At 47.4% G+C, this 12380-nt stretch overlaps 1 protein-coding gene across 4 annotated transcripts in view; it reads right to left on the reverse strand.

Moving 5' to 3' along the window:
* Nucleotides 1-5449, reverse strand: part of TMEM219 (transmembrane protein 219) — a 12308-nt gene extending 6859 nt beyond the window's left edge. The window contains exons 1-3 of one of the 4 annotated variants that reach the window (XM_017519195.2): nucleotides 5340-5449; nucleotides 4184-4385; nucleotides 3893-4082 (exon numbers count right to left, since the gene is read on the reverse strand). In XM_017519195.2, the coding sequence (XP_017374684.1) occupies nucleotides 3893-4082; nucleotides 4184-4348 (355 nt within the window). In that variant the 5' untranslated portion in view covers nucleotides 4349-4385; nucleotides 5340-5449. Of the gene's footprint in view, nucleotides 1-3892; nucleotides 4083-4183; nucleotides 4386-4790; nucleotides 4929-5339 lie in introns of those variants that run through there. The other 3 variants (XM_017519196.1, XM_017519198.2, XM_017519197.2) reach the window with 3 other exon arrangements.
* Nucleotides 5450-12380: the final 6931 nt, after the last annotated feature.

The following is a 12380-nucleotide window of genomic DNA, read 5'->3' on the forward strand; positions in this document are numbered from 1 at the left end:
CGGAAAAAAAAAAACCCACAAACAAAAAAGCAGCACAAGAAACAAAGGAGAAAAATAGATAAATTGGACTTTATCAAAATTAAAAAAACTTTTGGCTGGGCATGGTAGCTAGCTCATGTCTGTAATCCCACCATTTTGGGAGGACAAGGGAGGTGGATCACTTGAGGCCAGGAGTTCAAGACCAGCCTGGCCAATATGATGAAACCCTGTCTCTACTAAAAGTACAAAAAATTAGCTAGGTGTGATGGTGGACACCTGTAATCCCAGCTACTTGGGAGGCCAACACAGGTGAATGCTTGAATCTGGGAGGCAGAGGTTATAGTGAACTGAGACTGCACCACTGCACTCCAGTCTGGATAATGGAGCATAACTCTTGTCTCAAAAAAAATTAAAATTAAAATTAAAAACTTTTGTGTTTCACAGAACCATCAACAATATGAAAAAAACAACTCACAAAATGGAAGAAAAGATCTGTAAATCATTTCTCAGACAAGGCACTTGTATCTAGAAAGTATAAAAAACTCTTTTTTTTTTTTTCCTGAGATGCAGTTTTGCTCTTGTTGCCCAAGCTGGAGTGCAATGGTGTGATCTTGACTCACTGCAACCTCTAGCTCCCAGGTTCAAACAATTCTCCTGCCTCAGCTTCCTGAGTAGCTGGGATTACAGGTGCACGCCACCATGCTTGGCTCAGTTTTTCTAAGTAGAAACAGGGTTTCACCATGTTAGCCAGCCTGGTCTTGAACTTCTGACTTCAGGTGACCCTCCCACCTTGGCCTCCCAAAGTGCTGGGATAACAGGTGTGAGCCACCATGCCCGGCCACAAAACTCTTATAATAACTAAAAGACAAATTACCCAATTTAAAAAATGGACAAAGACTGTGAATACATTTCTCTAAAGAAGACACACAAATGACCACTGAATGCATGAAAAATCATTATCAACTCTTCTCAGCCATCAAGACAATGCAAATCAGAACCACAGACTTCATGCTATGATAGCTATAATAAAAAAGATGAATGATAACAAGTGTTGGTGAGGATGTGAAGAAACTGGAAGCCTCATGTTGGTGGGAATATAAAATGGCGTAGTCACTTTGGAAAACAGTTTGGTAGCTCTCAAAAGATTAAACATAGTGTTATTATATATTCTACTTGTAAGTATATTCTCAAGAGAAATTAAACACGCCATGCAAACACTGAGGAACACTCAAGACAGCATCATTCATAATAGTGAAAAAGGAAACAACCCACTGTCAATCACATGATGATTGAATAAAAGAAAATGTGAAATGTTCATACAATGAATGTTATTCAGCAGTAAAAAATAAAATAAAACACTGGCCGGGCAAGATGGCTCATGCCTGTAATCCCAGCACTTTGCAAGGCTGAGGTGGGTGGATCACAAGGTCAGGCATTCGAGACCAGTCTGGCCAACATGGTGAAACCCCATTTCTACTAAAATGAAAACAAATAGCCAGGCATGGTGATGCGCGCCTGTAATCCCAACTGTTCAGGAGGCTGAGGCAGGAAAATCACCTGAACCCAGGAGGTGGAGGTTGCAGTGAGCTGAGATTTTGCCATTGTACTCCAGTCTGGGTGACAAGAGCAAAACTGTCTCAAAAAAAAAAAAAATTTTAAATTAAAAAAATGAAATACCGCTACATACAACACAAATGAAACTTTAAAACATCATACCAAGTGAAAGAAGCCAGTCACAAAAGACCATTATATATGAAATGGAATGAAATTATATGAAATGTCTAGGCTAGGCAAATCTACAGAGACAGAAAGTAGATGAATGGTTGCCTAGGGCTGGGAGATGGGGGTGTGGCAGGAAGTGACTGCTAATGGGTACAGAGTTTCTTTTTCGGGTGATGAAAATGATCTAAAATTGACTGTGGTGATGCCTGCATACTTTTGTGACTGTGTTGCCCAGGCTGGTCTCAAACTCTGAGCTCAAGCCATCACCTGGCCTAACGGTACATTTATTTATTTTTTTTTTTGAGACAGGGTCTCACTCTGTCACCCTGGCTGGAGTGCAGTGGCATGATCTCGGCTTACTGCAAGCTTTACCTCCCAGGTATAAGCAATCCTCCCAGCTCAGTCTCCCGAGTAGCTAAGACCACAGGTGTGCACCACCATGCCTGGCTATTTTTCTGTATTTGCAGTAGAAACAGAGTCTTGCCATGTTGCCCAGGCTGGTCTCAAACTCCTGAGCTCAAGTGATCTGCCTGCCTTGGCCTCCCAAAGTGCTGGGATTACAGGCGTGAGCCACCACGCCCAACCCTAACCATATATTTTCAATGGGTGAATTGAATGGTATATGAATCATATCTCAATAAAACTATTATATATCTACTTAAGAGTAAAAAGAATGGGAAAAATTGTCCCAAGTCTGCATATATCAGACACATTCTTTATTTTTGTTAACATACATGTACACCTAGACATGCATAGGCCCACTCCACCTCAACACATACGTACTCATAGGAGAATCTTAGAATGAGAGTGTTGTAAAAGACATCAGAAATCAGAAAAAACCACCCTCTCTCTTCCTTCCCTCTTTATCTCCGCATATTTTAGATAAGGCCAAATGTCACACAGGAATTAATGGCATCTACTGACATTTTTACTTTCTGTCTCTCTCGCTTGTCATTTTCCCAGAAGACTATAAGCTATTTGGAAATTGGTGGTGTCTAATTTTTTTCTGCATCCTTTGTAGCATATAGAGTATGCTAAGCACATAGCAGGCCCTTATGACACTAGTTTAATTGAACAGACTATGCTTCTCTGATATCCCTGAGGAAAAAGAAGGTGTCTCTAAAAGGAGGTGGGTAAAGGATGAGAAACATTAGGTCAAACCTAGCCTATCTCATCAGCCCTCCAAGGAAAAGACTCAGAGAACGTCTGAACTGGCAGAGGAAGAAAGTATTTGTAGAAAACCTACCTTGTTGGCAGCATGTTCACTGAAAGCCCTAATCACAGAAGTGACTAAAGTCCAGGGATGTGCCCAAGGTCATCATTGGTGGGGTCAGAGGCAGGTCCCAGCCCTGAGTGTTCTGATGCCCGACCCCACAGTCCTCTCTGATCCCACCTTTAACTTTTCTTTTGAGACAGTCTCTCTCTGTCTGTCACCCAGGCTAGAGTACAGTCGTGTGATCTCTGCTCACTACAACTGCCTCCCGGGTTCAAGCAATTCTCCTGCCTAAGCCTCCTAAGTAACTGGGACTATAGGCACCCACCACCACACCTGGCTAAATTTTGTTTTTATTTATTTATTTTTTTTTTAATTTTTTTTTTTGAGATGGAGTCTTGCTCTGTCATCCAGGCTGGAGTGCAGTGGCACAATCTCGGCTCACTGCAACCTCTCTGCCTCCCAGGTTCAAGTGATTCTTCTGCCTCAGCCTCCTGAGTAGCTGGGACTACAGGTACACGCCACTACGCCTGGCTAATTTTTTTATTTCTGGTAGAGACAGCGTTCACCATGTTGGCCAGGCTGGTCTCAAACTCCTGACCTTGTGATCCGCCCTCCTTGGCCTTCCAGAGTGCTGGGATTACAGGTGTGAGCCATCGCGACTGGCCAATTTTTAATTTGTTTTGAGACAGAGTCTCACTCTGTCACCCAGGCTGGAGTGCAGCAGCACAATCTCAGTTCACTGCAACCTCTGCCTCCTGGGTTCAAGCGATTTTCCTGGCTCAGCCTCCTGAGTAGTTGGGATTACAGGTGCCTGCCATCATGCCCGGCTAATTTTTGTATTTTTAGTAGAGATGGGGTTTCACCATGTTGGCCAGGCTATTCTAAAACTCCTGTCCTCACATGATCTGCCCACCTTGGTCTCCCAACATGCTGGGATTACTTGCAGGTGTCAGCCACCGCAGCCTCTGATCTCACCTTTCAATCCCATCTGACTACCCAGGACAGTGGCCTGGAATGTCCGGGTCTTGTTCCTGTCTGGACTGTCTCCGAAGTTCAAGGTGGTCAGTAAGCCCACGACGTGAGACCCTCGCCACTTCCCTGTGACTGTCCCATTCCTGGGACACAGGGTCAGCTGGCCAAAAGATCTCAAAAAAGAGACCCAGTCCTACAAGCAAAAGGAGGGTGGGAGACAGGTGAGATGAGATTAACAGCAAAAGCCTGTCTATGTTGGAAGGAAGAGTGGGTTTTGGAGGGGGTGGAACTTACCTGAGGGATGTCAGGGCTGCGTAGGCCAGTCCTGTGGGTGAGGAGGAAGTTGCCAAGGCCCAGGCCGGAGAGGCCAAGGAGCAGCAGGATCAAAGTGGCACAGACCAGAGGTGGGTGGTGGGCCAGACAAAGGTGCAGGTTGTGCACTGCCTGGCAGTTGCCCATGGGGAGCAGAGGGGCCTGGGCCTCCAGGGAGAGCCTGCTGGAGGACAGGGAGGGAGAATGGGACAAGAGCACCTCTTATACACAACGAGAAGCGAAAGCTCAGAGAAGGCAAGGGACTTCCCGAGGCCTCATAGTTAGTGGCAGAGCCAGAACAAGAATCCAAGGTTCTCGACTCCAAAAGTTCACCTCCCTACACTGCTTGATACATATTTTCTGCATTTCATTTCTGAAGTAACCTAAGTGGAGGCAGAGCAGGGCACTCCGTGCTGGAAAAAGGAACCCGAAAGGGAGACTTCTCAGGTAGGGAAACAGGAAGCACTGTTCTGGGGCGAGGGTTTAGCTGAGGAACAGTTCCAGCCAGAGCCCAGACAAGGGAAGACTCTGGAGAAGAACTCCACTTCGCAGCTAAATGGCTAGATATGAATCCCTTTCTGCTACTCACTCTGTGAGCTTAGGAATCCGTGAAATGGGACTTCCGAGAACACCAAGAAATAAGGATTAAACGTGGCGGATGAAGCTGTCTGCGTGGTATTTAGCCATGCAGGAACTCAGCAAATGTCCATTTCCTTTCTCTTTCCCGTAAGGATCCTCAAAACCAGGTAAGGCCAGGCAAAAAATACTATGGGGGAAACTGAGGCCTGCGGACTTTAACATAGGAGGGGTAGGGCCAAGGTCTGGTCGAACCCCGCCTCCTGCTTCCACGCAAGGAACGACAGTCTGATGGGAAAGAACTTCTGGAAGGCGAGGAGATAAACAGGGGCCGGGGAGGAGGAGGGAGCCACGGAAATGCAAGTGTCACAAATGCTCACCCCTGTCCCGTCTCCCGTCCGGCTGGAAGGGGATTAAAGGGAGGGGAGGGCAGAACCTGGGGGTCCACGGCCGCCGGTGCACCTGAGCACCCCCTCCCCAGAAGGCCCCCCCGCCGAACGATCGCAACACCCTCGTCCCCTCCCGGTCTCGCGCGACGGATGCTCCGGCCACTCGCTCTTACCCCTCGGGGCCGGGCGGAGGCCGGCGCCCCTAGCGACGTCACGCACCGAACCGCGAAGGGGCGGGGTCCGTGCTCAGCGCTTCCCTCCCCGGCCCACCCTACACTTTGCCTGGTCCGCATGCGCAGTGGCTACGCGGGCGCTCGCAGCGCCACTCCCCGCTAGGGTCGGGGTGTACCAAAGGGACACCCAATGAAGGGGCCACCAGGAAGAATAACCTCCGCGGAAGGGGAGGAAATGGGAGCGATGCTAGGGGGCTAGTGCTAGAGACGTCTCAGAAGCCCTCAAGCTCCCTCCAGAGAAACTGTGTGCGAGAACTGTCCCAAGAAGCTCGTCGCCGGCATTTTTGGGTTGCGCGTTCCCCACCCGCACCAATAGCACAGCCCAGCCGAGTCCGGGTTCCGGCTGAGGACTCCGGGTCCACTCAGCTCCGCAGAGCTGCCGCTTTAGTACTCTGTCCTCCGGGGCTGGGAGTGGTGTTTTGAGCTTTGCTCTTCTGTGCACCCCGATCATGCTTAATACCTGCACCTTTCTTGTCTACCCTAGCTTCTGGTGACTCTTTAAAGTATAGGTTCATGGAGCTGAAGAGCTGCTCAGTAGAGAGCATCTCATTTTACTTCTGCCCACGTTTTAGAGGTGAGAACATCTAACCTGAGGTAGCATGACACATGGAGCTAGGAACTCTGGGTTCAAATCCTGACTGTCTGCGCCCTCTCATCAGCAACAGCTGCGCTCTCCCGGGACTAAGTTTACCCCTCTGCTAAAGAGGATCATCCTACCTATCTCACTGGTTAGATCAGAAGCTTAAGGGGCAAAGTGTGGGAAAACATGGGCCCAGTGCCGACTGAGCACACGGGACAGATGCTACTTGAAACGGAATCTGTTTAATTTGACTGTGGCTTCCTTAAGGCAGAGACCATGTCGTTTGTATCACCAGCCACAAAAGTTTATGGCACAAAACCTTCGCATATACAGTCAAATGGTCAAATGATTTTTTTTTTTTTTTTTTTTTTTTGAGGCAGTCTGCTCCTTCGTCGCCCAGGCTGGAATTCAATGACACAATCATAGTTCACTGCAACCTGGACGTCTTGGGCTCAAGAGATCCTCCCACCTCAGCCTCCTGGGTAGTCAAGACATCTGGTAGTCGCACGCCACCCACCATGCCCGGCTAATTTTTACATTGTGTGTAGACAAAATGGAGAAATTGCCAGGCATGTCTCCAACTCCTGGCCTCAAGCAGTCCTCCCGCCTCGGCCTCCCAAAGTGCTGGGATTACTGCATTAGCTACCGCATCCTGAATAGTCAAATGATTTTTGACAAGGGTGCTGTGAATATTCAGAAAAGGACTGTGCATCAGTCCTTTTCTGTACATCAAAGGACACAATAGGCCGGGCATGGTGGCTCATGCCTGTAATCCTAGCACTTTGGGAGGCCAAGGTGGGTGGATCACCTGAGGTCAGGAGTTCAAAAACAGCCTGGCCAACATGGCGAAACTCTGCCTCTACTCAAAGTACAAAATTAGCCAGGCATGGTGGCGGGTGCCCATAATAACCCCAGCTACTCAGGAGGCTGAGGCAGGAGAGTCGCTTGAATCTGGGGAGCGGAGGTTGCAGTGAGCTGAGATCACACCACTTCACTCCAGCCTGGCCAAAAGAACAAAACTCTCTAAAAAAAGAAAACTCAAAAAACAACCCCTCAAAAACAAAGGACAATAGTGAAAAGGCAACCAACAGAATGAGAGAAAATATTATCAAATCATATATATGATAAAGGGTTAATATCTATAATATATAAAGAACTCATACAATTTAATAATAAGCAACTCAAAAGGTTAAAGGACTTGAAAATAGACATTTCTCCAAAGAAATATATACCATATTGTAGAAATGACCAATAACCAAATGAAAAGATGCTTAACCACACTAACCACTAGGTAAATGAAAATCAAAACCGAAATGAGATACCACCTTACACCCATTAGGATGTTGACTATCAAAAATCAGGAAATAACAAGTGTTAGTGAAGATGTGGAGAAATCGGAATACTTGTGCACTCTTGGTAGGAATATAAAATAGTGCAGCTGGCTCAGCACAGTAGCTCACGCCTGTAATCCCAGCACTTTGGGAGGTCGAGGCAAGCAGATTACCTGAAGTGAGAAGTTCGAGACCACCCTGGTCAACATGGAGAAACTTTGTCTCTACTAAAAATACAAAAATTCGCCTGGCTTGGTGGCAGGCACCTGTAATCCCAGCTACTTTGGAGGCTGAGCCAGGAGAATCACTTGAACCCTGGAGGCAGAGATTGCAGTGAGCCGAGATCACGCCACTGCATTCCAGCCTGAGTGACAGAGTGAGACTGTCTCAAAATAAAATAAAATGAAATAAAGTAAAATAGTGCAGCTTCTACGGAAAACAGTGTGGCAGTTTGTAAAAAAAAAAAAAAAGGCCTGTGTGGTGGCTGACACCGGTAATCCTAGCACTTTGGGAGGCCTAGGCAGGCAGTTTGCTTGAGCTCTGGAGCTCAAGACCAGCCTGGCCAACATGAAGAAACCCCCCATCTCTACCAAAAGTACAAGAGTTAGCCAGGTGTGGTGGCACGTGCCTGTGGTCCTAGATACTTCGGAGGCTGAGGTGGGAGGATTGCTTGAGCCTGAAAGGCAGAGGTTGCAATGAGCTGAGATGGTGCCACTGCACTCCAGCCTAGGTGACAGAGCGAGACTCCATCTCAAATAACAAATAAATAAATAAAAACTAAACAGAGTTTATTCAGTCAGCAATATTTTTAAGATTGCTGTGATCCAGGCACAAAATTACTATCTATGTAGCAAAAATTTTGTCAATGCTTCTACTTAAGGACAAGCCTAATTTGTGGGTTAAGGCATAGGACCCATACAGCATGGGAGGTCAAGAATTGTGAACTGCCCCTCATGATTCTTATGCTTTGGAATATGTTGGAAATAGATGCTCGGTGCCGCAAAGAAAAATTAGTGCTGAGACAAAGGATCTTTCAGCAACACAATTTTTACTTCCTGGACTGCAGGAAGGGTACCCTTGCTACCCATCATGCCATGAGAGTACAATGAACAAAGGAAAACACACAAATTTATCCCTTATGCATTTGGGGTCCTCCTTACTGCTGTGTCTGATCTCCATTGGCTGGAGCCAGACCTCACAATTTAAACTAAAACCCAATTGCCTAACAACTTAAAATTTTCTAAACAGGTAAAAGCAATGGAGAGCTGGGACATGCCTGTGAGAACGCCTAACACAGATGTCTTGGTTAAAGTACAAGGACATAGAATGTACTACGTGCCTGTAAGTATGGCATGTCTAACAACTACATAGGATAGGGCTTAACAAAGTTATTAGCACACTTATTCTTTAACAAGAAAAGAAACTTTAGGCCGGGCGCGGTGGCTCACGCCTGTAATCCCAGCACTTTGGGAGGCTGAGGCGGGTGGATCACGAGGTCAACAGATCGAGACCATCCTGGTCAACATGGTGAAACCCCGTCTCTATTAAAACTACAAAAAATTAGCTGGGCATGGTGGCGCATGCCTGTAATCCCAGCTACTCAGGAGGCTGAGGCAGGAGAATTGCCTGAACCCAGGAGGCGGAGGTTGCCGTGAGCCGAGATCGCGCCATTGCACTCCAGCCTGGGTAACAAGAGCGAAACTCCGTCTCAAAAAAAAAAAAAAAGAAAAGAAACTTTAAAAAGGAACTTTTCTACTTCCCACAGAATAAGTAGGCATATTTGGGTAATGGTTCTTATAAATGACCATAATTGATATTTACTCATTCGGCCACACCAAGTCCTCTACTATGGACTAGTAGAGGCAAACTGGTTAGAGCAAGGAACTGCCTTGAGGCCCAGGAACAAATGACTTACATAGAGAAAGTAAGTGGTGGAAGGAGAGCAGGACAAGAAACAAAATTAGTTGTGCATTATAATGTTCCAACAGTATACCAACATTTTTTGTTTGGTTTTGCTTTGTTTTTGAGACGAAGTTTCCACTCTTGTTGCCCAGGTTGGAGTGCAATGGTGCAATCTCAGCTCACTGCAACCTCCACCTCCCAGGTTCAAACAAATCTCTTGCTTCAGCCTCCCAAGTAGCTGGGATTACAGGTGACTGCCACCACGCCTGCTAATTTTTTGTATTTTTAGTAGAGATTGGGTTTCATCATATTGGCCAGGCTGGTCTTGAACTCCTCACCTAAGGTGATCCACCCTCCTCAGACTCCCAAAGTGCTGGGATTACAGGTGTGAACCACTGCGCCAGGCCAAGTATACCAACATTTTGATTTAACGCACTCAACAAGCCTCTAAAGTGGATGTCACTCTGGAAACCTGGCCCTTAGTTTAAGTCAGGGGTCCCCAACTCTGGGCTGTGGAGCCAGTACTGGTCTGTGGCCTGTTAGGAACTGGGCTACACAGCAGGAAGTGAATGGTTGATGATGGAAGCTTCATCTATATTTCCAGCTGTTCCCCATCCCTTTTTACCGCCTGAGCTCTACCTTCTGTCCGATCAGTGGTGGCATTAGATTCTCCTAGGAGCATGAGCCCTATTGTGAATGGCACATGCATGGTATCTAGGTTGCTCCTTATGAGAATCTAATGCCTGATGATCTCTCACTGTCTCCCATCAACACCAGATGGGACCATCTAGTTGCAGGAAAACAACCTCAAGGATCCTACTGATTCTACTTTATGATGAGTTGTATAATTATTTTATCATACATTATAATGTAATAATAATAGAAATAAAGTACACAATAAATGTACTGTGCTTGAATCATTCCGAAACCATTCTTCCCTGGTGGAAACATTGTCTTCCATGAAACTGGTCCCTGGTGCCAAAAAATCTGGGGACTGCTGGTTTAAGTAATTTAACCAAGGTCACACATATATTGGGTGGCAGAAGTTGGGTTATGATTGAAGCCTGACCACAGCCTAGCATGTGGGAATAAGAAAGCCTGGTTGAGGCTTGTTCATTTGATAAGCGTCTGTTGGCTGCCAGGCTGTATTGTGGGCTGGGAATATGGTGGTGGACAAAGTATTCGTGATCTCTGGGCTCCTGAAACTATAATCTGGCTAGGGACTCTTTCCCTAGAAAAATGCATGTTCGCCTAATATTTTTGTTTATTTCTTTTTTATTTAATTATTTATTTATTCTTTCTTTCTTTCTTTTTTTTTTTTTTTGAGGCGGAGTTTCGCTCTGGTTGCCCGGGTTGGAGTGCAGGTGGCGCAATCTCAGCTCACTACAACCTCCGCCTCCCAGGTCCAAGCGATTCTCCTGCCTCAGCCTCCCTAGTAGCTGGGACTACATGCACGTGTCACCAGGCCCAGCTAATTTTTTTGTATTTTTAGTAGAGATGGGGTTTTGCCATGTTGGCCAGGCTGGTCTTGAACTCCTGACCTCAAGTGATCTGCCCTCCTTGGCCTCCCAAAGTGCTGGGATTACAGGCATGAGCCACCATGCCTAGGCCAGGAAAGACAGTCTTGAATCCCTGACACCACTCCTCTCCCACCCCCAGCAGTAGCTGCATGGCACAGAGAGAAACTGTGCACTTGGAAGAGAGAGAGAGCGCATGATCTGGGGGACTTGGCAGTGAACTCGGTGCTGCCCTGTCACAGTGGAGAGCAAAGCCATGCTGGACTCAGCCTGTGCCTGTCCAAGGAGGGAGCATTTGTATCAGCCTGGACCAGAGGGAATCGTCCATCCCAGTGGTCAGAACTCGAGTTGTGCCAAGCCTTGCCACTGTGGGCTAAAATGCTCTGGGGTCCTAGGTAAATTTGAAAGGCATTTTAGGATAAAGGACTGGAACCTTCAGGCAAGTACTAGTGCTGGGCTGGGCTTAGAATCAGTAGACTAGGGTGGCACAGGACCTAGGTAGACACCAGCTGGGGTAGCCAAGGGAGCGTATGCACCACCCTTCCCCAATCCTAGGCATCACTCACAGCAACGAGAGTAACTCCTTCCTTCTGCTTGAGGAGAGGGAAACAAAGAGTAAGGAGGATTTTGTCTTGCATCTTGGATACCAGATCAGCCACAATAGGATAGAGCACCAGGCAGAGTCATGAGGCCCTCATTCCAGGCCCTAGCTCCTAGATGACATTTCTAGACACATGCTGGGCCAGGAGGGAGCCTGCTGTCCTGAAGGGAAGGACCACTCCTGGCAGGACTTATCACCTGCTGACCAAGGAGCCCTTGGTCCGTGAATAGCCAACAGCAATACCCAGGTAGTATCTGTGGGCCTTGGATGAGAGTCTGAGTTGTGCTGGCTTCAGGGGAGGCCTGGCACATTCCCAGCTATGGTGGCTCTCGTGAAAGACTACTGCTGGAGAAAAGCAGAGAGATAAGTAAAGGGAACTTTGTCTTGCACCGTAGGTATCAGCTCAGCCACAGTGGGGTAGAGCACCAAACAGATGTTTGGGGTTCTTGAGTCCAGATCTAAGCTCTTGGACAACATTTTTGGACCTGCCGTGGGCCAGAGGGGGGCCCACTGTCCTAAAGGGTAAGTCTCAGGCCTGAGAACACTCACCACAAGTTGGCTTGAAGAGCCGTTGGGCTTTAAGTGAGTGTTCAGAACTCTCTGTGGGCAGAATTCTCTGTGGGCCAGTGGTGGTGGCGGCCACTGGGAGAGGCTCCTCTATCCATGGAAAGTGGGCAGTAGAGTGGGAAGAACTCTGTCTTGTGGTTTGAGTCCCAGCTTAGCTGCAGTAGAATACAACACCAGGTAGATTTCTAAGGTTTTTGACTCTAATCCCTAGCTCCCAGGCAGCATCTCTGGACCCTCCCAGGGCCTAGGGAAACTCGCTGCGCTGAAGGGAAAGATATAAATCTGACTGGTGGTCCCAGCTGCTGATTGTAGAGCCCTAGGGCCTTGAGTGATCATAGGTGGTATCTGGGTAGTGGTTACAGTGGGCCATGGGTGAAGCCCAGTGCTGTACTGGCTTCAGTATGACCCAGCACAGTCCCAGTGGTGGTGGTCATAAGAATGTTTGCATCATCCCACCCCTAGCTCCAGGCAGTGCAGCACAGA

This window comes from Cebus imitator, unplaced genomic scaffold, assembly GCF_001604975.1.
Source record: "Cebus imitator isolate Cc_AM_T3 unplaced genomic scaffold, Cebus_imitator-1.0 Scaffold729, whole genome shotgun sequence".
NCBI lineage: Eukaryota > Metazoa > Chordata > Mammalia > Primates > Cebidae > Cebus > Cebus imitator.